General features: G+C 49.8%; 1 protein-coding gene across 2 annotated transcripts in view; it reads left to right on the plus strand.

Annotated features, from left to right (window-relative positions):
• ACAD9 (acyl-CoA dehydrogenase family member 9) overlaps positions 1-25247 on the plus strand; it is a 42866-nt gene that overhangs the window by 14757 nt on the left and 2862 nt on the right. For both annotated transcript variants that reach the window (XM_042979627.1, XM_042979628.1), the window contains 12 exons: positions 6166-6267; positions 9302-9408; positions 10349-10449; positions 11538-11616; positions 12616-12790; positions 15397-15470; positions 18897-18972; positions 20533-20603; positions 20862-20981; positions 22102-22230; positions 24160-24239; positions 24970-25096. In XM_042979627.1, the coding sequence (XP_042835561.1) occupies positions 6166-6267; positions 9302-9408; positions 10349-10449; positions 11538-11616; positions 12616-12790; positions 15397-15470; positions 18897-18972; positions 20533-20603; positions 20862-20981; positions 22102-22230; positions 24160-24239; positions 24970-25096 (1241 nt within the window). The remainder of the gene's footprint in view (positions 1-6165; positions 6268-9301; positions 9409-10348; positions 10450-11537; positions 11617-12615; positions 12791-15396; positions 15471-18896; positions 18973-20532; positions 20604-20861; positions 20982-22101; positions 22231-24159; positions 24240-24969; positions 25097-25247) is intronic.

The following is a 25247-nucleotide window of genomic DNA, read 5'->3' on the forward strand; positions in this document are numbered from 1 at the left end:
AATGGTAACTTTATATAGAGAATCTTGGCAAACACCACCTTGCACAAGTATTCAAGGTTAGTATCACCAGTAGTGAGACTTAGTGACATCATGTACCCCCTGATACTATATTCCAAATCATGAGAAGACTTCATAACGCCTGTGATACTCTTGCCCAAAACATATAACCTCAGGCTAGTCGTGTCAAAACATCAGGCAAACCCAAATTGAAGGACATTCTACAAAGTAACCGGTGTTTCAAAAGTATCAGGGCCACAAAAGACCAGGAAACACTGAAGAACTCTCACAGACTGTAGGATACTAAGGAGACATCACTACATACAATGTAGAATCCTGGATTGGATCCAGGAACAGAAAAAGGACATTAATGGATAAGAAGTGAAATTAATTCTGGAAGTGAGTTAGTAATATTGTATGAATGCCAGTTTCCTAATTTTGAGAATTTTTTCTGGTTCTTACAAGGTTCTCTTAAAAGCGGGATGAAGAGTATATAGGAACTCTATACTATTTTTGTAACTTTTCTTTAAATCTGAAATTATTTCAAAAAAAAGATTTTTTTAATGTTTATTTATTTTTGAGACAGAGAATGAATGGGAGAGGGTAGGAGAGAGAGGGAGACACAGAATCCGAAGCAGGCTCCAGGCTCCAAGCTGTCAGCACAGAGCCCAACATGGGGCTCGAACCCACAGACTGTGACACCATGACCTGAGCTGAAGTCAGGCACTCAACCGACTGAGCCACCAGGCACCCCTGTCTGCCTGCTATTTCTAATCTTCATTTCCTCCAGTGTAACTGGATTTCTTTCTGGTACCATCCCTTTCCATGGGAAGACTTTTTGATATTTCTTGTGTAGCTTTGCAGGATGAATGTTTTCAAGTTTTATGTGTGTGAAGTTTATTTCATCAGAAAAGATTTCTTTGTTGACGGTATTGTTCTTCCAGCCCCTTGAAGGCTTTGCTCCACTGTCTTCTGACTTAGTGTTGTTTCCAGCGAGGTGTCTGCCGCCATCTTATTCTTACATAACGTCTCTTTATTCTCTGGCTGCTTTTGATTGGGTCTAGGAAAATTGGATTATAATATGTGTTGGTGTAGTTTTCTTCCCATTTCTTTTGCTTGGGATTCTTTGAACTTTGGTTCTTTGGTCTGTGTGTTCATAGTATTGACCAACTTTGATTAGCTTTTGGCCATTATTTCTTTAAAATTTTTTTTAGCACCACATCTCCTGCCCTCTCCTCCCCCACCCTCCTTTGGGGACTCCAAGTGTGTGTGTGTGTGTGTGTGTGTGTGTGTGTGTGTGTGTGTGTTCTCTAGAAGTTCAACTTGTATGTTTCTGTTTCTTCCATGTCTCCTTAACATGCTTGTATTTTTTCTAACTTTCTCAAGCATTTGGAATATAGTTATAATGGCTCTTTTAATGTCTTTGTCTACTATCTGTGTTGTTTATGTGTCATGTTCAGTTGATTGTTGTTTCTTTTCACTGTCAGACTGTCAGTCATATTTCCCTGCTTCTGCATGTGCCTGGTAGTTTCCTACTGGGTAGCAGTCACTGTGGGTTCCACATCATTGGTGCCAGGTGCGTGCATGCGTGTGTGTGTGTGATGTTAAGCTTTGTTCTAGGGTACGGTAAATTACTTTGGAACAGTTTGATCCTTTGAAGGGTTGCTCTCTCCCCCACTACCCAAAGAGTAAGTTAAAGTGTTTTCATTGTGTTCATGTGTTGTCTGAAACCATTCTTTTATGTGGAAATGAGAGCACAGTAGGAAATGTGGGCATTTTATGTACCAGTTAACAAGGAATGAGATACAAAATACTCATATTTACATACCAAAATTATGGCAAATAAAAAGTCCCTAGACACTATTGATAATGCCTCTTAAAATTATTTTGAATATAAGAGAGGGTCCTATATTGTCTACAACAGCAGAATTAAATTGGATTGTTTAATACTGCCTGAGGACCAGTTTATCCTTTTTTATAGTTAAATGATCATTTTATTTTATTATATTTTAATTGAAGTGTAATTAATATATAATATTATATTAGTTTCAGGTAAACAATCTAGTGAGTGATGCAACGTTTATGTACATTACAAAGTGATCACCAGTATAAATCTAGCTCCCATCTGTCACCATACAAAGTTGTTACCTATTATTAACTGTATTCCTTATGCTGTACATTGTATCCCTGTGTCTTTTTTTTTTTTTTTTTCTCGTAACTGGAAGTTTATATCTTTTAATTCCCTTCCCCTACTTCTGCCTAGCCCTCCATCCCCCCTGCCCTCTGGCAACCACCTTATTGTTCTCTGTGTCTGTGAGTCTGTTTCTGTTTTGGTTCTTTTGTTTTTTAGATTCCACATATAAGTGAAAGCATACGGTCTTTGTCTTATCATTTCACTAAGTATGATACCCTCTCCATCTATCCATGTTGTCACAAATGACATGATTTCATTTTTTTTTATAGCTGAGTAGTATTGCATTGTATATGTACATACCACATCTTTTTATCCATTCATCTATTGATGGACACTTAGTTTGCTTCTGTATTTTGACCGTTGTTAATAACGTTGCAGTAAAGATAGAGGCAGTATGTACTTTTTCAAATTGGCGTTTTTGCTTCCTTAATACAAATACCCCGAAGTGGAATTACTGAATTGTATGGCAGTTCTATTTTAACATTTTTGAGGAACCTTCATACTGTTTTTCCACAGTGGCTGCCCCATTTTGCATTCCCACTAATAGTGCACAAGGGTTACTTTTTTCTCCACATCCTCACCGACACTTGTTATTTCTTGTCTTTTTGGTACTAACCATGCTGACATGCCTGAGGTGACATTTTATTGTGGTTTTGATTTGCTTTTCCCTGATGATTAATGATGTTCAGCATCTTTTCTTGTGTCTAATGGTCATCTGTATGCTGTCTTTGGAGGACTGTCTAGTCACATCCTCCGTCCATTTTTTAATTGGATTGTTTTTTGACATGGAGCTTTGAGTTCTTTATGTATTTTGGATATTGATCCCTTATCAGATCTCTTATTTGCAAATATTTTCTTCCATTCAGTAGGTTGCCTTTTATGTTGATGGTTTCCTTTGCTGTGCACAAGCTTTTTATTTTTTTTATATATTTACTTTGAGAGCATGCACGTGCATGAGTTGGGGAGAAGCAGAGAGAGGGAGAGGGAATCCCAAGCCGGCTCCACTTAAACCTCATGAACCAACTTCTGCTAGCTTCACACTCAGCTGTGGATTTGTCATCTGTGGCCTTTATTATGTTAAGTTCCTTCTATCCCTACTTTGTTGAGAGTTTTAATCAGAAATGGATGTTGAATTTTATTAAGTGCTTTTTTAAAAATTTATTTTTTTTTAATTTTTTAAAATTTACATCCAAATTAGCATATAGTGAAACAATGATTTCAGGAGTAGATTCCTTAATGCCCCTGACCCATTTAGCCCATCCCCCCTCCTACACCCCCTCCAGTAACCATCTGTCTGTTCTCCATATTTATGAGTCTCTTATGTTTTGTCCTCATCCCTGTTTTTATCTTATTTTTGCTTCCCTTCCCTTATGTTCATCTGTTCTGCCTCTTAAAGTCCTCATATGAGTGAAGTCATATGATTTTTGTCTTTGTCTGACTAATTCACTTAGCATAATACCCTCTAGTTCCATCCATGTAGTTGCAGATGGCAAGATTTCATTCTTTTGATTGCTGGGTAATACTCCATTGTGTATATATATGTACCACATCTTCTTTATCCATTCATCCGTCGATGGGCATTTGGGCTCTTTCCATACTTTGGCTATTGTCGATAGTGCTGCTATAATAACATTGGGGTGCATGTGCCCCTTTGAAACAGCACACCTGTATCCCATGGATAAATGCCTAGTCGTGCAATTGCTGGGTCGTAGGGTAGTTCTGTTTTCAGTTTTTTGAGGAACCTCCATACTGTTTTCCAGAGTGGCTGCACCAGCTTGCATTCCCATGATTTTTATCCTTTTTGTTAATGTGATGTATCACATCGATTTGCAGATATTGAACCATCTTTGCATCCCCGGATAAATCCCACTTGATCATAGTGAATGATCCATGTGTTATATTACTGAATTCAGTATTTGTTAGTGTTCTGTTGAGGATTTTGCATCAATATTCCCTCAGGGATATTGACCTCTAATTTTGGTGGTGTCTTTGGTTTTGGTCAAGGCCTGCTTTTAAGTGTCGTTTGGTGGGAGTAGAGCAGCCTGTAGAGCAGTGTTTGTCAACCTGTTTTTCATTATTGCCCCCTCTCCTCCTGTCCTTTATGGCCCCCTATTTACACCCTACTAATGAAACTTTAATGCCACAGTTGTAACAAATATCTGTTTGTGTATTATTTGTATTTCTGGTCTTTATACATTAAAAAAATATTTTTGGCTGCTCCACGCCAGACCCAGTTTTTTTTATACCTTGGGGAGTGCTGTTGCCCTTGTTGAGAATTCGTGATCTAGGGCTAATTCTCTACTGGTGACATGTTGCTCTCGTGCGTGCTGTGCCCAGTGCCCTGTGCATTTAGTGTCTTGTGGAAGGAGGTCATTCCAGTCCCTGGTACTCCATCTCCGTTGGAAGCAGAGCCCCCCCCCTCCCCCCAGATCCTGGCGGTTTCTTATTACACATACTCTACCTAGTACAGCCCAAGCATTCCACTCCAAAATAGTGATGCAAGAGAAATGAAGACAGAGCTGTGTGAAATGAGCATATGAATGTTTGTGGAAGCTCTGTTTCTAAGAACCAAAACCTGAGAGCCATCCAAATGTCCACCGAGAGGTGAATGGATAAGCTGGTTTTTACCCATACGGTAGAGTATTGAACAGTAAAAAGTATTATGATAAAATACTGAAACATGCAGCAATATGGATGAATCTCAAAATCATACTGAGTCAAAGAAGCCAGCCCCCCAAAATACATTCTGTGTGATCCCATTTATATAAAACTCAAAAATGCAGACTAATCTACAGACACAAAGGAGGTTGCCTGGGGTTGGAAATGGACTGAGGGATTGATCACAAAGGAGCATGAGGAGGCTTGGTGGAAAACGAAATTTTTATTCTTTATTTGGTGGGAGTAGTTTCATGGGAAGATGTGAGAACTCAACAAATGAAATATTGTAAATATGTAAGGTTTACTATATGCCACTTGTATATGTCAGTAAAGCTGTAAAAAAGGTAAATAAAAAAATGAGAGGTTTGGAGTTTTGGAGGGAATGTGTATTTCTCCTTTGTGACCTCTGTGCATAAAAATTCCCAAGTGCAGGTTATGATAGTTTTTCAAATTTATGTTAGTAGTGAAATTTAATTTGCTGACAGTTTGAAAGGGCATTTGAACTTGCTTCAGGCAAAATCGTGTATGTATAAAGTGCACGATGATAGACCTAATGCCGCTGGTTGCTCCATTCTGCTCTAAGGGAAGTGAGTAGGTGTTAAACAGATTACGCCGCCCTCAGAACCTGTGGGCTGTGGTGAAGCAGTTGTGATTTCTGTAGACTAGGTGAATGTGGGTCCAGATAGCGCCCAGAATTTGGCTATCTAGCCTCACATTTTTGGACAGTTTTGGAAGTTGCATGCTTAGTTTCTAATTTTCTAGAAGGTAATGGTAATAAAAAATTCAGGTAGAGTATGCCTTCAGAAAAGTTTATATTGTGTAATTTGCTGGAGTTTTACGCAGGAAATACACCCATGTGAATAGCACCCAGATACAGGACACTACCTGGTACTGGTCATCTTTCTTTCTTTTTAATTTTTTTCTTCTTCACGTTTATTTATTATTGAGAGACAGAGAAAGACAGAGCATGAGCAGGGGAGGGGCAGAGAGAGAGGGAGACACAGAATCGGAAGCAGGCTCCAGGCTCCGAGCTGTCAGCACAGAGCCCGACACAGGGCTTGAACTCACAAACCGCGAGATCATGACCTGAGCCGAAGTCGGACGTTTAACCGACTGAGCCACCCAGACACCCCTGGTCAATTTTTCAAAATCAAGTGCTGGCTGGGCTGATTAATTAGGTGATCTTGAGCACCTGCTGACTAACTGACCAGACCACTCCGTTTTGAAGTTTCTGACCCTGGGGAAATTGTTCTGTTTACTTTTATTTGTCTAAACATAGCTTCTGTTTTACTTAATCAAACATTTTCTCTTGGCAGTGGATTCTCAAAGAATTGACCGGGAGGAAAAAATCCCAGATGAAACGTTAGAGAAACTGAAGAGCCTGGGTCTTTTTGGGATGCAAGTCCCAGAAGAATATGGTAAGTAAAGGAAAACACCACCCTGCTGGCTCTTAAGAAAGTGCTTCATATTTGCCCCAAAAAAGGGTTCTGTTTGGGAAAGAACACTATGTTCTTTCACAGAAGTCAGGAGCTTTTCTTGATATTTTGTCTCCCTACCTGGTTTATCTCCAGAAGTTACAGTTAGGCCTGTGTTGTTCCTCTCCCACCCCTGTAGCCAGGCACCCCTGGGGGGCCTCAGTGTCTACAGAATAAGTTCCCACTGTTACCCAGTCTGGAGCTGGTCCAGTCTGAGACCAAATGTGAACATTTAGGACCAACTAGGTGTAATGGAGTGCAATGCCGGCTTGATTCTGAAGCGTGTGTGTGTGTGTGTGTGTGTGTGTGTGTATTTTAAGTTTACTTATTTTGGGGGAGGGCAGAGAAAGATGGGGAAAGAGAAAGAATTCAAAGCAGGTTTTGCCCTGTTAGTGCAGAGCCTGACACAGGGCTTGAACTCACGAACCCCGAGATCATGACTTGAACTGAAGCCAAGAGTCAGACACCCAACCAACTGAGCTACCCGGGTGCCCCGATTCTGAGGCATATTTTTTTTTTAACGTTTGTTTATTTTGGGGAGTGAGAGCATGCACGCGCGGTAGAGGAACAGAGAGAGAGGGAGACAGAGGATCTGAAGCAGGCTCTGCCCTGACAGCACAGAGCCCAGTACAGGGCTTGCACTCACAAACCGTGAGTTTACATGTGTGTTTACTGCAGCATATTAAGGGATTAAACAGTTGTCATTTGTCCTTTATGAAATAGCTCTCCTCACATCCCTAAATGTATAAAAACAGCCCCTTGCAGAGGCCACGAAGCCATCAGTGACGCTGCATCCCCTGTGGCAGGGTGTGGCAGCATGCATGGCTGCAGAGGGCGAGACACGTCCTGGGTTTCCTTGCCAAAACCTGTAGCCTCTGTGTGCGGTGGGGGGAGACTGAGCTCTGCCCAGACTTGGGAGGCTTGTCCGTGTCCGAGCTCACAAGGGACACTGTCCCCCGTGGTGTGTGGTCCTTGGTAAATACTAGAACAGAACGAAGGTGCAGGCAGAGCCAGAGAGCTAAAGTGGGTCTGTCATCGGCTATAAATACATACATACCTACCTGCCAGTCCACCAACCTACCAACCAGCCGCTTGGAGAAAGCATAAGTGGAGAAGAAAGCCTCTAGACCTACCCAGGTTAGTAATAGTATATATTTCCCCTTCAGAAGCATTTTTAAATTCCCTCTTGCTTGGTGAAAAGGACTTCATTTTTTCTGCAGACACTTTGTGTCCGTTTGGGATGTGACTTCACCTATGCGTGTGTGTTTTGTGCCAGCATGTATGGGCGGGGGTGTGTGTTGGCATGAGGTTGGACAACTCTGCACCCCTCGTTTTGGTTTACGTGCTGTTCTCTGGTGTGAAAATGTTCGTTCTTGCCTGTGACGAGTTTGGGCCTTTTTTTACTCTTTTCTTTTTTCTTTCTCTTTTTTATCCTTTCTTGGGAATTTTAAGACAAGCACAACCTTATGGGTGGGCCCCAAATTTTTGAGGGAAACATTCCCAGTCTGGAGTATTCTGAAGACTGGCTGGAAACCACCATCCTGGAAAACGGGGGCCTTTTGCCAACCGAGCCTGGATTTTCTCCCCCAGGTCCCTGTGTGCTGCCCAGTGTGTGACCGTTTCCTGTCTCAGCCCCTCCCCAGCCAGCCGTCTCCGCCTACTCGTCATCTGTCTCCATGTGATTGCGTTCCCCCACAATTGTGATACTTACATCAGGGGAAAAGCATCAGAATTTTTTATTTTACATTATGTATTTATTTTTGAGAGAGGGCACAAGTCGGGGTCCTGGTTAGAGAGAGAAGGGGACACAGAATCCGAATCCAAAGCAGCCTCCAGGCTGTCAGCTGTCAGCACAGAGCCCGACACAGGGCTCAAACTCACAAACTGTGAGATCATGACCTGAGCCAAAGTTGGATGCTTAACTGACTGAGGCACTCCAGTGCCCCCCCCCCCCGCCCCCAGCCCTTTTCTTTTAAACAAACAGTACTGACTCCCTCAGTATATGAAATGAGTAAGACCAAAACTTTTGTTTGCAACTGAGGCACGGATGGAGTAGGGGGCGTGGGGATGGGATACCGTGGAGCCCCGGCCTTCCCTGGGTACTGATCCCAGGGGACTGCACAGTCAGGTGGGGCTGCCCTCCCCTTTATGTGCACCTATTGCATTTGGGCCGTGCAGGGGGCTCCAGGGCCAGAACCCCACCCGAACTCAGGGCCCAGCTATGCTGCGTGTTGGCCACATGACCCTGGGCCCCAGTTTGTCACTTTTAAGATGCACATAGGCCACCCAGCCTCCTCGAGGTTAAAGAGGAAATGCAAAATACATGAGTTCAATGGAGTTTTTTATTTTTTTAAATCTTTGTCTTCTTCCTAGAAAACTCCCATCCAGGGTGAATTACTGCCCCCCCACCCCCCAGGGAATGTTTGGCAATGTCTAGAGATGTCTTTGGTTGTCAAAACTGGGAGAAGGGGAGCTATTGGCATCTCGTGGGTGGAGGCCAAGGTTGCTGCTAAACATCCTGTGGTACTTTGAACAGTCCCCCACAGCAAAGAATGATCCATCCCAAAATGTCAGTAGTACTGAGGCAGAGAGGCCAGCCCTGGAGTCCACTGGATACCAGGAGTGGGATGCTAGACAGCTGTCTTGTTTATAAAGATCTAGGTCTGTGACAGAAGATATTCACAACATTTTAAATGGTTTAATGCGTGTGAAGGTACTCTTTTTGTATTAAATGTTATGTTTTTATGATAAAAATATATGCTTATATACCTAAAAAAAATCTGAAAGGAGGTACACAAAAATGCTCTGGTAAGTTTATGGGTAATTTTTGTTTTCTTCCTACCTTTCTGTAAGTATGACTTCTTAAAATAGTGATCTGGTATTACTTTACAAGCAGATAAAACAGTCAAGGTCTTTGCCTTCAGCGGGAGGAATTTGGTGCTGGACCATAAGTAAAGCTGGTTTTTTTTTTCTTCAGGTGGCCTGGGCCTCTCCAACACATTGTATGCGCGTATGGGAGAAATCGTCGGCCTGGATGGGTCAATCGCTGTGACCCTAGCAGCACACCAGGCTATTGGCCTTAAGGTCAAGTGTCTATGGCTTCTGTCTGATGCTCTCTGTTGGTCTGGAGTCACACGGTGGCATTGAGGCAGGAGCCTTGCTCGTTTTTACCAAGAAGTGAATTAGGCTCGCCGTGTCGGGTCTTGGAGGGGCCCCTGCAGCAACCCCCTGGTACACCTCCTCTCTCCAGCCACACCAGCTGATGCTGGGTCCCCCACAAGCAGTGGTGCTTCGATTACACTGTCCCCCCCTTGGAATCCTCCTGTCCCCATCGCCTTTGACCCATCCTTTGAGGCCCACATCAGATACTCTGAGGAGCCTGTCTTCACCTCATGCTGGAAGCCAGCCTCCCCTGCTGAGCTCTTGAGTCACTAGGGGCCTGAGCATGTCCTCCCCTCCCTGCTGTCTGTGCACGTGTCTTCTTTACCTCTGGGCTTGCAGCATTTTGGGCAGGTCCACTGTCACACTCAGTGACAGTCCCATTACTCAGGCTGTCTCTGCTCAATGGAGAAAGTGAAGGGAGCCAAGTGAACAGTGTACTTGGGCCCCCCACCCCCCACCTGTGCTCCGAGCGGTCATTGGTGGAAAGAGCGGACTTCTCCCCAGGGCACCGACTGAGAAGGGGTCAGACAGTTCTGACATTGACCGCACACCTTCTTTATGCACTCCCGTGTATCATCCAACACCCCTCCCCGGTGGGTAGGATTATCCCCAGTGGCATGGAGTTGATGGCATGGAGGCTCAGAGAGGGGACATCCCTTGCCCAAGGCCACCCAGCCTGGTGGTGACAGTCCCTGAGTCTGGCTCCCATACTCATCAGCACCTGTTCATTTCTCAGCTGGGGCTGCTGGCTCTGAGCTCAGAGTGTTTCTTCTTGTGTGAAGTATTTTCTCTAGAAGGGACCACATTCTGCAATTTCACTTTCTTTTCCCCACAGCTGATAGCCTGTGTGTGTTTGGTTTAGGGGATCATCCTGGCCGGCAGCAAGGAACAAAAAGCCAAATACCTGCCCAGGCTGGCATCCGGAGAGCACATTGCCGCCTTCTGTCTGACGGAGCCTTCCAGGTCTGCCCCCTGACAAGAGGTGCTGCACGGCAGCCTCTGGGGAACCTTCCAGGGCACCCTGGGATGAGGGCTCTGGCTCATAGCTTGTGGCTCTTCTTTCTTCCCTCCCTGAATCTTCCAGAGAGTCAGCTCAGCAACTTTTCTTGCCAGTTCTCTTATCTTTACCTTATTTCTCTGTCCTATGGATACTTACAAGGGAGATAACATACCTGATGGCACCTATCAAGTAATTGTTTTGTGTCCACAGCACACCTTACACAGGATAAGCATTCAGGCTTCTAAGCAGCTTTGCAAGTGGTATCGTCCCCACTGAACATGTTAGGAACCTTAGTTCAGTGGGGTTGTGTCATCAGCCCAAGATCACACGGCCGGCTTAGGCCTCAGGGCTTCTGCTGACAAGTCCGTTACTTGGGCCGTGCTCCATCCGAAACCGGGGGGGGGGGGTTGGGGGGGGTATCCTGCACTCCTCACAGGAGCTCACATGAGCCTGTTCTCTGTACACATTCCTGTGTTTAAACCTAAGCCCAGGAGGTTTTCACTGCCACTTTTTTTTTTTTTTTTTTTTTTTTTTAAAGCCTAGGCCTGTTGTTTCAGAGTCTTTGTTTTAGTTTTTAGAGTAGGGGGGCAGAGGGGCAGAGGGACAAGGAGAAAGAGAATCCCAGACAGGCTCTGTACTGACAGCACAGATCGATACAGGGCTTGAACTCACAAACCGTGAGATCATGACCTGAGCTGAAGCGGGACACTTAACTGACTGAGCCACCCGGCTGAGTGTCCCCACACTGCCACTCTTTGATGTGATAAAGCTGGGGTGGCCGGCCGGCCCCTGTCTTTGTAAATAGGGTTTTACTGAAGCACGCCATTTGTTTACAGGTTGTCTGTGGCCACCTGCGTGCCACAGCAGCAGAGCTGAGCAGGTGGGACAGACATCCTGCGGGCTGCAAAGCCAAATAGATACACTTTCTGGCCCTTTATTTTTAAGTTGGCGGACTCCCATGTTAAAGTACCAAACCGTCCATTTGTAGCCCCCCAGAGACATTGTTCACCCCAGCATCACTCGCTTCAGCCACGTGTTTCTGTTTCTGCAGTGGGAGTGACGTGGCCTCCATCAAGACCAGGGCCACGCTAAGCGAGGACAAGAAGTACTACATCCTCAATGGCTCCAAGGTAGCGCTCCGTGGCCTCTGCGGCCTGCTTGGGGTCTCAGCCACGGCCTCCGCCACGCACTGACTGCTTCCTGCACCCCGCGGATCCTAAAGCGTGTACACCTCAGCTCTTGACTGGCAGCTCTTGGGTGGATGCTGCTCTTTTTGAAAGAAGAAACTGGCTCGAGGTGAAGTGACTTGCCAGTGGCCTGTGTCTGCTCAGTAGCGGAACCAGGATCGGAAGCAAGCTGTCCTGCCTCCAGACCCTACACGCCTGTGCAGAACTAGCTGCCTTCCGGTAGCTGGGGCTGGTGTTGTGTGTTTGTGTTTTAATTGATTGCACAAAATTTCAAACACGCAACAGTTTAGTGTAGTGAGGCTCCATGCGGCCGTCACCAGCTTCAGCAGTTACTCGCCCACGGCCCGCCGTGTCTTTTCGGTCAACATTGCCCCCTCTGGTCGCATCCCTACGGTCTGAGCGTGTGTCTCAGCCAGATAAGACTATTTAAAAAAACCCGTTGGTCATTTCTTCGTCTCTGGTCAGCATTCCAGACTCTCTGGTCATCTCGTACCTTCTTATTTTTCAAATAATTTGTTTGAACCCAGATCCGATTAGGTTCCGTACATTGCAGTTTGTTGAGGAGGCTCTCTCTTGCCCTCTCCCTCCTTTTCCCGTTTCTTCTTTGCCTCTCCTCACTCCTTCCCACCTGCTCTGTTTTCTTGAGGAAACCTGGCTGCTCGGTTCTAGAGCCTGAGCCGTCTCGGTACCTCTGGCGTCTCTTCCGTGCGCATGTGCACACACACGGCCACTTGTGCCTCTTGGGGAGATCCTTGCTCTTGGGAAATTGCGGTGATCCCCTGTCTTCTGCCCATGCAGGCTTGGCTTCCCCCGAGCCGAGGGCTTTATGTTTGTGGCCTGAAATTTGACAGGCCCCTGGAGCATCCTGTAGCAAAGATGGAGCTGAGAGGTGATGCGTAACAGTTTTGCTTTCTCCAGAGCCCTTTTTCTTTCTTCCCTCAGGTCTGGATCACCAATGGCGGACTGGCCAATATTTTTACCGTGTTTGCAAAGACGCAGGTTGTTGATTCTGAAAGCTCAGTAAAAGACAAAATCACAGCATTCATAGTAGAGAGAGACTTTGGTGGAGTCACTAACGGGAAACCTGAGGATAAGTTAGGCATACGTGGCTCCAACAGTAAGTAGCACGCGTGTGTGTGTGCATGCGGTATGTGTGTGTGAAAGAGAGCCGCCCTTCAGCCCCATCCAAATGCAAGAGAAAATGAGATGTAAATAGTGTTGGTTTCACATAAGCATGTCAGCAAAATCACGTTAAGAATGCCACAGTGAGAGGCAGCTGGGTGGCCCAGTCGGTTAAGCATCCAACTCTTGATCTCCACTCAGGTCATGATTTCACAGTTTGTGGGATCGAGCCCCATGTTGGGCTCTGCTCTGGCAGCAAGAAACCTCCTTGGGATTCTCTCTCCCCCTTTCTGCGCCTCCCTTGCTCATGCATTATCTCTCTCTCCGTCTCTCTCAAAATTAAAAAAAAAACAAAAACAAAAAACCACAGTGACTTCATGGCAGTGCAGAGGAGCCCTTGAAGCTAATTTATACTTTCAGCTCATTTATGCCCTTCCCCACGCAGCAGGCACTGGCGATCTCCACGAGAGCTCATCACAGCCTCATGGAGCGCTCCATCCTGTGAGGCAGGTGTAACGGACACCAGAGAGGCAGAGAGGTGTCCTAAGGAGACACCCCACTGCAGGACACCCCATCTTTCCTGCCTGGGACCTCCTCCTTCCTCTGGCGCTCCCTCATACCCGCCCAGTGCTGCCATGGAGTCCTTACAAGACTCTGCCTCTTGGGGATCCTAGTTTAGATCGTGGGGTGTCTGTGATGTGGGGACCAGCGTGCTGCCCTCGGCACCTCTGGACCTGCTTGTTTGCCACTCTGTGTTCTGGCTGGCGATATTTGCCACAGCAGCCTGGTTCAGAGGGGTCAGAGGAGCTCTGAGCTCTAACCGGACTCCACCACCTAGAAACACTGTGACCTTGAACCAGCTAGCTTACTTTCCCATGCCTCCGTTTCCTCACCTAAAGGAAAGAGGTGATAACAGAACCTACCTAGTAATGTGACACGGGAAAGAAGTGTTACAACGTCTGTACGATGCTTAGTGCACACGAAAGCAGGACAGCGTTAGCTCCTGCCATGTTCCCAGAGGGAAAGGAGCGCGCCCAAAGGCCCAAGGTAAAGAGCTTGGCGTGCTGGTGAGGGAAAGGGGGCCCTGACAGGGGAGGGAGCAGGGTGGCAGGCCTGCACACTGCTTGGGCAGTGTCCACACTGAACTCAGGGTAGGTGGTGCCCCTGGGACCATGCAGTAGCCCTGCAAGAGTGGAGTGAGTGACACAAGTTGAGGTCAGAGAGGGAGGCAGAGTCCTTCCCACACTCCACAGCTTGGTGAAGGAATTCGAGCCACTGGGACAAGCGCCTGGCCCCGCAGCCAAGGTGGTAAGCTAGGACCCGGCGGCCAGAGAGGTGGAGATTTCATTGTATTTCACGACCAGGCTGTTGGAATAGTAGAATAAAAGGTTAGTGGACCCAGTTGCCCACACTTGACTTGCCTGCTATGTGGCTGCTCTTGAGCCATGACCTTCTTTGTCCCGAGTCTCCCTTTCTTCCAGTGTTAAGTCGCTGGGAGTTGCAGTGTTTATGTGACAACGTGCAAAAGCACGCTGCTACAGAAAACATGGGTCAAAAGCCCCTGTTCTGTCCTGCCTCTGTCGTCACCACTGCCATGCTTTCCCTTCTCTGCCTGCCTCTGTCACCTTGACCTTGGCTTTCTGCTTCTGCACACCCAAGTGCTTCCTCACTTCAAGGTCTGCTCGTCCTCCGTCACCATCGTCACCTTTGTGAGAAGCCACCCCAGCACTGAGCTGACAGAGCGAGCCGTCCTCTCACTCAGCCTGCTTCAGCCTGTGGTTTGGCTCCCCGTCTGCCATGTGTCTGCCGTGTGCGTGCCATGTTGGGGCATGTGTTCCTCACAGCAGATCACGGCCCCTGGGGGCCAAGCTGGCTCACACCTAAGGCCTCGGCTCATGTCGGGTCAGCTGTGTGTCCCTGGCGACAGCTAACGGGGAAGCGCAGTCCGCTTCCACAGAGTCACAGCGTAGGGTGTGGCTGCATCCAAGCTAAGTGGGACCCGTACTCCCATGAGATACAGGGACCTTACAAAGGCTGTGCTGTCCACTTTCATTGTTCCGCCTTTGGCTCTTGTTCCTCCTTCACACTTCTGCTGAATGTCAGCTTAGAAAATCCTGATGTAAGCCCTCGTCAAAAATATTATTCACCTCCTCTCCAACCTCTGATTTTGTCACCATGCTCTATTTTTTTAAAACATTTTTTTAAGTTTTTTAGAGAGAGAGCACGAGCAGAGGAGGGGCAGAGAGAGGGGTGGGGAGGGAGCGAGGATCCCAAGCAGGCTGTATGCTGTCAGCTCAGAGCCCAATGCAGAGCTTGAACTCCCAAACTGTGAGGTCAGGACCCAAGCTGAAACCAAGAGTCTGATGCTTAACGGACTGAGCCACCCAGGCGTCCCCACCGTGCTCTATGTATTTCCTCTGTAGCACTTACAACACCAGCATGTTCCTAGCAAAGTATGAGCTCCACGTGGACAAAACCCTTGTCTTTCTGTACTGTCCTGTCATAGCTGGAGAATGAATGAGTGAATGAATTTGTGCCTATGGGTCAAGTGCAGAATGGTTCGCATTTGTCAAGTAAAGCCTGCAATTTCATCTTTTTCAGCTTGTGAGGTCCATTTTGAAAACACCAGGGTGCCGGTCGAGAATGTCCTTGGAGAAGTCGGAGGCGGGTTTAAGGTGCGTGGTTAGAGCAGGCCCTGGGAGGGTGCGGTTTCACGGTTTAGCTTGTTGGCCCCCCAGTTTCCTGTACCGTCCCTGTTTGTGGCCGACCAGTGCACTTGCCAGGTGACTGCATAATTCTCCACTGGGAAATCGGAGTGGAGAAGAGTTGGTTCCCAGAAGAGGGAGTGTGTAGTTGGAACTCCATCTCCTTCCTCTGCAAGGCTTTGTTTGCCTTGAGGAGGGTTAGGAGTCCTCTCTCCAGCGAGGGTAAGAAAGCAGGCCAGTGGGCGTTGAAGAAGCTCCAGTTCTCTGAATGCACAACCCTGGGTCCTGAGTCCCTGCCCTCATTTTTCTTGGAGTCAGATTTAGTATTGTTTTTAATTGATATGACTCACATAACGTAAATTTACCGTTTTCAGATGTACACATGGGTGTTTTTTTAATATATTCACTATGTTGTATAGCCATCCCCATGGTCTAATTCTGGAACATTTTCATCACTCCAAAAATGCCACACCTTCTCATTGCTCCTCTCACCATCTTTGGCGTCGCTATTTTTCTGTTTCTGTGGATTTGCCTATTTTAAACGTCGCATGTGCGGAATCCTTATGTGATCTTTTGTGTCTGGCCTCTCTTCACACAGCAGAATGTTTTCGAGGTTCACCTACCTTGTGGCACGTGTCATTCCTTTCTGTGGCTGAATAATACTCATCGTGTGGATACACCACACTTGCTAATCCATTCATCAGCTCACGGGCATTTGCACTGTTTCCACTCTTAGACTATCGTCAATAATGCTGCTGTGAACATGCACGTATAAGTCTTTGCGTGAACAATGTGTTTTCAGTTCTTTTAGGTATATACCTAGAAGCAACATTGCTGGCCACGTGGTGACTATATGTTTAACTTTTTGAGGAACTGCAGACTGTTTTCCAGTGGCTGCACCATGTTACGTTGCCAGCAGCGATGTAAAGAGGTCCATTTTCTCCACATCCTCACCAATACTAATCTCTGCACCCAACATGGGACTCAGACTCACCACCCTCAGATCAAGAGTTGCACTCTCCACCACATGAGCCAGCCAGGCGCCCCTCCTTTACACAGTTTTATACTGGGCTATTTGTCTTTACTGTTGCCCTGCCCTAATTTCATGGGTGACCCGGGCAAGCATCTTTGCCCTGGGGAGCCCCACCCACCTTGGCTATGAAGCGGGGATCACAGCAGTACCTTTCTCCCTTTCTGGGTGTTACAAGAATCTGATGTGTGCCATTAGCCAAAGCTCCTGGCCCAAGGCTGCCCGGTAAATGTCTACCAGAGGACTTTAGAGGTGGGCAGACAAAAAGGGAACAGTTGTATGCACACGATGGTATGTTTATCCCGGATGTTCTGTACAGGTAAGAGAATGTAGATGGGAAAGATGAAATTACTGAAGGTTGACTCCAAGAGAGTTGATATTCATCATTCAGTTTGGGTGCTTATCTTCCTAGATTTTGATCTTTTTAAAGAACATCCATCTCGTAAATATTTGGTAACACCATTTGTGTAATACAGCCCGCAGTTTTTCGCTCACCAAGAATTCCAGTCTTGTCTTCGTGCCAGTGAATATATGTTGCTAATATTTCACGGTGCAGAATATCTTTGGGACCGCACCTTTGATGTTCCCAGTCCCTGAGATCGGGCACGCGGTACTGTTCACACACCTTCCCTGCTCAGAACCAGATTGTGTGGTGTATGTCCTTGCTTGTAGCTGTACACACTTGTCCTGAGTTTAAACATTCAGCAGGAGACTTGCCAGGTCGGAGAGCACTAACATTTTTAGTTCGTGGCCCCTGCTGCCAAGCTGTGTGGGGAGTTGGGCCAGCGCCCACCCACCAGCGGCGTGTGGGAGTGCCCCTTGCCCTAGTCCTTTCCACACTGCATTAACACATTGTTCCCATCGTGGTAGATGAAAAAAACAATTGTTTTAATATACAAAAGAAAGATTTCCAAAGCCCTCTCTTTGTTATTAGTAGGATTACTTGCCAGTTAGCCTAAACGCTAAACAGTGAGTGATTCCAGAGACCACAGAATGAGCAAAGGCCAGGGGAACATTGCCTGGCTGATGTGGGAGAAAAGTAAGCCTCTTCCTGTGGACAGTCAGAGGTTTTGTCCATGGTCAGATCTTTGAGGCATGGAGGCAGTGAACGGTCGGGCAGGGGCTGTTGAAAGCGCGGAGTATGTGTCTTGCTCGTGGGCAGGCCGCGATGTAGAATGCAGCTTAGAAATTATGGACAGAGAGGTCTGCAGTAGGGATGCTGTTGCAGCATTCTGGGGCTGCACGGGCAGCGGGGGGATCCTGGGGTTAAGTAGGATTGACACTTGAGCTTGGGAGCCCCTCTTGAGAAAGGGTGAAATCTGTTAGGTCGTTGGTCCTCTGGGGAATGAGACCTCGTCTCAAATCTTTTTTTCCTTCAAAATCAATTTTTTTAATGAGGTTAAGAATAAACTCTGAAGAGGCCACGAAACGGATTTCATTCGTAAAACCGTGAGCCGGCTTTCGCAAGCCTGTGTGGGCAGAGGGAATGAAGGTGGGGCGTTCGCGTCCTCATCGTAGTCCTGGCAGGTCTAGACTGGCGCACACCCACGGCCCGAGACTCAGGGAGTCTGAGGCCAGAGGTGGCCCAGGAGGAAGCAGGGCAGGATCTGGGTGTCTGTCACACTGTGGTGGCGCATAACGGCACCCTCTCCTCCATCCAGCACCCAGGGCTGGGCCTTGTTCCTGCATTCCCGTGGGAACCGCACTCGCCCCTCCCAGCAGTTGTTGCCAACCTCACAAAGTCTGCTTTGAGATTCTCCTGTTCAGGTTAACAAGTAATCATAAATTCAGATTCAGCTGCATGATTTATTCATCCAAGTCCTCTATAAGCGTTCAGTCAAAAGCTGTAATACGCTTGAAGTTGAGCTTTTAAGAAAACTGTGGTGTTCACAGACTCCTTCTGCCCTCAGCCCCAGCCTGCCTCTGAGGCATCACAGGCATGGTAGGGGCGTGGCAGGTCACTACTATTTCTCAGTAGTGGTGGGAAAGTCCAAGTAGCTTGCAGGGGTACCTGGTAGGTCTTAGTTTCTGCTCCTCTCCTCTGAGGACTAAGAATTGTCCTGTTCTGGAATAATGTTCAGTTCCTTTATCAGGGGGTGACTCCAAGGATGTTTGTGATTGAGTTACCTTGTTGTAACGTGTGGGGACTACACTCTCTCCCAGCCTGGTAGGGATTGGCAGAACAATTAACTTTCCCAGATGCTGCTACAGAATTCTGTACCGACTTGCCTTTTGTCTTCATGAAACCTGGTAAAAATAGACAAGCAGTGCTGCAGTCTGGCCCTTGGGCTTTTCCTAGTACAGCAGGGGTGAGCAGGACACTTGGGCAGTGCAGTCCCAGTGAGCCACCCCCACTCTCCCTGCAGGTGGCCATGAACATCCTCAACAGTGGGCGGTTCAGCATGGGCAGCATTGTGGCTGGGATGCTCAAGAAACTGATCGGTAGGTACATTGGGGGCAGGAGCCTTTTGTGGCACAACCTTGCTCCTGCGGCCCCCACTCCATCCCGGAGGCTCTGCCACGTCCTCGCAGCAGGCCGGTGCTGAGCCAGGCCACTGGACAGACAGCCCAGCTGCAGGTTAAGATGCGGGCTTTGGTTTAGACCAAAAGTCGTAGTCAGTCTGCGCCCAGGTGGCTAATGTTCCCATTTCACACTCCTCTGTTTTACTTACAAAGGATCGGGGCAGCCGGTGTAGTCTGCCAGAGGTCAAGAGGGGTTGCTACCCTGACCACTAAGAACAGAGCTACTTAGCAAACATCCAGATGTGAGCAGCACATTAGTGCTGTTTCTCACAAGATGCCCATTTTGTAGTGACTCAGTGGGTGAGGAGTGGGACTCCTATCACTTGGTTTCGGGATGTTGCCTTTGTTTTTTCCATTAGCGTACCTGAAACCTAGAAGTTTTTGTCAGCGAACTTAACCCTGTAGGATTTTGTTGGGCAAGGATGTCAGCTTTGTGGAAGTGACTGAAGGGAAAGGCACAGAGCTGAGGGTTACCTGGAGGCTGGTAGAGTGCTTGTGAAGTTCCTCAGAGTGCAGGGCCAGGTGGGGGACAGAGAGGCTTTGTTTTAGGCTCTTCTCTCCATTTCATAGATGAGGAGCCTGAGACTCAGAAAGGATCACTCATTTGCCCGAGGCCCCTCACCTGGGCCAAAATCTGACCCTGTCAGACTCCAAGCTCCGGGCTCATCTCACTTTGCTGAGCTGCCAAGACCCCTGAAGCCGTCTGGGCCTCTGCTTCCTCTTCCCCGTCGGGAAAACTCAAGAAGCATGAGGAAGCAAGAGCTTCGTGGGGGCGCTCATGGTTTGCCTGTCTCCAAAGGATGTAGACTCTTGCGATCCCGAGGCCCGAAGGAATGTGTGAATGTGGGTGCCTGTCTACCTCCTGAACCCATCATGGGGGCCAGACCGTGGTTGGATCATGCCTGTGAAATGTTCAGAGAACACCGCAGGGGGCGGGGCTGGCCTTTGCTGCCGACTGCTGAGAGGCTGCCGTGTCCTCTCAGGTGACCTCAGAGCTGGGCGCCTGTTCACAGCTATACACAAAACAGGCTGCCCTCCCGCTCTGCTGAGGGCCGGCTGGGACAGGCGTGAGCCTGCTCCTCTTGTCGGGGTGCTTCTGGGGCCCTGGCTCTTGCTAGGTGCCTTACACCTTCCTCTCTGATAACCTTGGCAGCCATGCTAGGAGGCCGGTAGTGTTGCTCAGGGATGTTGGCTGCTTGGCCCGGCCTACTGTCTGGTAAGGAAAAGCGCCAGGGTCGGGCCCGACTCTAAACTCTTTGCTTGTGCCCCTGTCCACTGCTGAGGCACCCGGAGAGTGGACAGCCGCTCCTCCGACCAGATACACTAGGAAGGGGCAGCGCCATCTTGCAGGGCGTTTGGTCTCAGCCGACCTGCTTCTCATAGTTCCTGCCTGAGTGTTCGCAGGGATGTGATGATAGCCTTAGGAGATCATTCTAGGATAGCCAGAAAATGGTTTGTGATGACTCTGCTCTTCTCCAGAAATGACTGCCGAATATGCCTGCACAAGGAAACAGTTCAACAAGAACCTCAGCGAATTTGGATTAATTCAGGTACTGAAGGTTGTGGGTGCTGCACGTGTTGATTTCACGTGTGGGCGTTACACGTATGCTTTTGTGGTCTGTACTGGGGACTCTCGTGCAGCGGTTCGGAAGACCGCGAGATAACGTGCCTCCCTGTTCGGGATGCCGGGGCTTGGTTCTCTTGGGCACCTAGGCTTTGGCCTTCATTGCCTTCTCTGCTGGCTGGCACATCTGGGTCTCAGCACGTGCAAATTGTTTCTTGATTGTGTTTTTTTCTGAACACCCCAGGAAAAGTTTGCCCTGATGGCTCAGAAGGCTTATGTAATGGAAAGTATGGCCTACCTCACCGCAGGGATGCTGGACCGACCAGGGTTTCCTGACTGCTCCATTGAGGCTGCCATGGTGAAGGTAATCCCCGCACAGCCCGGGAGAGAGCAAGAACAGCTCCTTAGCTGTGGCCTTTCAGACCCAGTGTTGCCTGCCACCTTCCTCTTCTCTTTAGCTGATAGGCCAGTTTATCATCGACCCAGTATCCGTGGTGTCCCCACCATGTGCCAGGTACAGCCCTAGGACGCACATGGAGAGACCAGGATAGCATAGGAGAAGCAGCAAAGAACAGTGCCCAGTTGAGTCCGTTTCTAGGACAGGTCAGTGTCTCCTGAGCACAGTTTGTGCCAAGTTGTCTCCGATCTGTAGCAGATGGAGAAAAATCTAGGCCATGTATGTAATTTCACGTCAGTGTAAAACAGCAGCCAAGCTTTCTTAGGACTTTTGTTGTGAGCGTTCAGCCTTCCTGTTTTTGGGTAAATACTAGAGTTTTCAGTACCTTCATTTTGGGGAGGGGGGCGGTGAGGAGTGTCTTTTTTTTTAAGCTCCAGTATAAAAGAGGCATCCCTGGTTCAGGAGAAGTGGTGAGAGGAGCTCAGAGGAGAGACCCTGCAGTGTCTCGAGGCGCTTTAGAGGCACCGTCAGTAGGTCTCTGTGCCAGGCACTTTGCATTCACTGTGCCCCCTTATCCTTCACCGACAGCCAGACACAGGGACGGCCCCTGGATGCAGCCTCTGCCCAGAGGCTGAGCTCCCAGCCGAGGACAGTGACTCTGCTGTCCGGTGCTCACGTGAGGACAGATGTGTCTTTGTGTCACCCACAGCCAGGTGTCGGGCCAAGCAGCTCGCGTGCAGAGGGGCAAGCTGTGGGTGAAAGGGCCTGGGCAGGCAGGGTCGGGCCTCGTGGAGGAGGACAGGAGATTCCTCTGTGGAAGGTGTAGAGTGGCCCCTTCCACTGTTAGGAAGCCTCAGAGGTAGGAGGAGTCACGGTGGGTGGGGGGCCAGAGCTGGTCATTGTGGTCCAGGAAGCAAAGGACTTGCCTGAGGCCTCCCCGGGAGATTGCATCGGGGCTGCTACAGGGTCGGTCTCATCCTAGAGACCAGTTCTCCGTGCCCAGTCACCCCACCCTGGCTAAGACCCCCTCTTGGAAGGGACTCGGCCCTGCCGCCCCCATGCTGACCGTGTCCTGGGTCTGTGGCAGGTGTTCAGCTCAGAGTGTGCCTGGCAGTGTGTGAGCGAGGCGCTGCAGATCCTCGGGGGCTCAGGCTACATGAGGGACTACCCGTACGAGCGCATGCTGCGTGACACCCGCATCCTGCTCATCTTCGAGGTGAGTGCCCACCACTCCGCCCCCCACCACCCACCGTGAGCGCTCTCGTTTGTCCCTCCTCACGGAGCCTCTTCCCCAGGCGTGGAGGGGAGGCCGAGGGGCCAAGCAAGGGCCTCTTCCGAGCCTGCCGCTTCCGTTCGCTATGTTGAGACAAGCAGAGGTCTCATGGGAGGGCCTGGTTCTGCCTCCAGGGCTCTCTCTGGGTCTGGGTTTCCTTCTCTGGGTATTGAGGCAGCTGAGGGTCCTCTCCATGGGCTTCCCCAGTCCTGACCGCTCCCTCTCTAATTACTGCCCCCTTCCATGGGCTCACAAGCCTAAAGAGGGACTTCAGTGAGTGGGGAGAGGCCGAGTGGGGGGGATAAGGAAAGGGGACGTGGGGGCCGCCGAGAAGCTCTCGGGGAGCTCATGGTCTGACTGCACGGCCAGACTAGTGCAGTGAGGGCCTGAGGTGCTCCTCCTCCTAGAGCAGCTGGAGTCTCAGGAAGCAAGTGCACTGGGCCCCTGGCGGCAGAAACAACTTGGGCCTGGCCTACGGGAGGGTGGTTTGGGCCAAGCAGAGGAGATGAAGTATGCCAGGCCCAGACAGGGCCTTGCCTGCCAGCACTAGGTAGAGTAAGCAAACCTTTGTGGGAGCAGCGGACAGTCCTGGTTGGGGGGAGCTGGGGCAGAGGGTAGAGAAGAAGGAGAGGCAAGTAGCCAGGCTGTGGAGGACCGTGGCCAATAAGCAGAGTCTGGATGTTACTGTGAAGGTGCTGGAAGCCGTCAGAGGTTTCTGAGCAGGGAGTGACTCGGGTACATTCCCATTGTGGGAGATTCCCTGGGGCTGACATCAGGGGGTGGGTTGCAGAGGTGAGACCAGAGGCCGGGTGCACGCAGCAGAAGAGAGAGGTTGAGTCCAGAGGCTGTGGAGATGGATGGGATTTCAGGATGCACGCAGGCTGTAAGAGAGGCAGGCCCATGGACCAGGCTCGGAGCCTGAGCAACTGGTGTGGTTTCTGAAGGGCTACCTTCAGACCATGTGCAGGTGGGGCCCTGCTCCTGGGCTACCAACTCAGGGGAAGGCCTCAGGGCATGCTCTCCACATCCCAGCCCCTGTGGTCCTCTTTCTTAGTGGATACACAGGATGTGACCAGCCTGAAGTCACGAGTCCCAAGGGCACGGGGATGCGTCACATCCCTGCTGCCCCAGGAATGCTTCTTCCGAGGCCCCATTCCCTCAGCCTGGTTGAATTCAATCCTGTGTGACTGGGTGGGGCAGAAGCTCTGAGGGGCACGGACCCCTCGGTGCGAAGCAAATGCTCTAGTCTAGACTGCGAGACGGGGCATGGCTCGGCCTGCAGTCCTCCAAGCTCTCCTTCCTCTCCCATGCGAGTCTTCCGTCCATGGCTCAGCCCGGCTGTAGCGCTCAGTGCCCCATGCTGGCTGTGTGTGTGACCCACAGCCCCACTGGCTCCCTGAGATAATCCCAGGGAGTAAGTGGTGTGCGTGGGCACAGCAGCAGGTACTGACACCTGGAACCCGGGCACAGTCAGAGGCTGCCCCGAGGAATCTGGTGGTGCCCGCACAGCACTTGCTGCGCCCTGGGCATCAGCATCCCTCCCCACCGGGGAAAGTGGCTTCTCTCATAAAGAAGCCGAAGTAGAGGCTTGGAGAAAGGAATGACTCCTGTGCAGTTGGTCATAGAGAATTGGTAGGTCCCTAGGGAGGCCATGGTTCTCTGGTCAGCCCGCAACTCCTCCCCATGGAGGTGGTAGCCAGCATGTTGCCCTGACCCTCAGGTCACAGCCCTGCTCCCTTTTTGAGGTCGCTTCCAAAAACAGCAGCTTCTGTAGCACAGGTAGGCAGTGGTGTGACCTACCCAGTCACGTACACAGCATAGGCAAGGCCATCCCGAGGGGGCAGCCTCTGACCTCCATACTGCTGGCCACAGGGAACCAACGAGATTCTCCGGATGTACATTGCCCTGACAGGCCTGCAGCACGCCGGTCGCATCCTGACCGCAAGGATCAAGTAGGTGCCAGCCCCACTGTCTGCTCCTCGGGTCCCACCTGCCCATCAGAAGCCCATCCCAGGGCAGCTGGAGGAGGGAGGCCGCCCTGTCCCAGTGAAGCCATGCAGTGCTCAGCTCAGTCACAGGCTGGCTGGAGGGAGGGAAGGGGACAGGAGCCTTGAAATTAAAAGCTGTACTCCAGAGCTTGGCCTGCACCTGCAAGTGACGGGAGGGTCCGCTGCCTCAGGAAGTCACGGGCCGCCTCCACTGGCAGCTCCTGCCTCCCACACTACAGGGAGCTGTGTTCTCAGAACCTAGGGACTGAGAGGTACCCCTCAGGTGCTGGGCTCCCAGGCTAAGAGGAGACCACTTCCTTCTCTCCCTCATGGCTCCCCTGGACCCCTGTCATGGGCTCGGAGCAATTAGAAATCACTGCTGGAACCCCATACGGGTTGCTGAGACTATTTGCAGACTCCTTAACCCGAGAGCACCTGGGGGCCGGCTGTGACTGCTACTTGTGGAGAGAACTCGTGTGGCTCCACTCAGAAGGACCAGCTGCTCTCTGACACGCGTGCAGCAGGCCCAGGCCAGGGCAGGCAGCACGTAGGTCTTGAGTAGGTCCCTTTAATGTGTTGGATAGTCCTAGGGAAGAGGTGCCCTGCAGTTCTGGTGTGCCACTAGGGACCCTGTTGCTGGGCAGTGGAAACCAGCAGTGGGGCCTGAGTTCGTGGGGCCATGGGCTTTCTGCAGTGAGCTTAAACGGGGCAATGTGAGCACTGTCATTGAGACCATCAGCCAGAAGCTTCGAGACTCCGTGGGCCGAACCGTGAACATGGGGCTGACAGGGAAGCTGGGAGCTGTGCACCCCAGTGTCGCGGTGAGTGGGCACAGCTGGCATACCCCCCATCTGGGTGCCCTTCCGGGGGATGTCCCTTTCCAGAGGGCTGTGCCCAGGGCATTGGGGAAGATGGCCCCTGCCTGGTAGCAGAGCCTGGGCCCCAGAGCCCCAGCCGTGCCGTGTCTGGGTA

This window comes from Panthera tigris, chromosome A2 (assembly GCF_018350195.1).
Source record: "Panthera tigris isolate Pti1 chromosome A2, P.tigris_Pti1_mat1.1, whole genome shotgun sequence".
NCBI classification, from domain to species: Eukaryota; Metazoa; Chordata; class Mammalia; order Carnivora; family Felidae; genus Panthera; species Panthera tigris.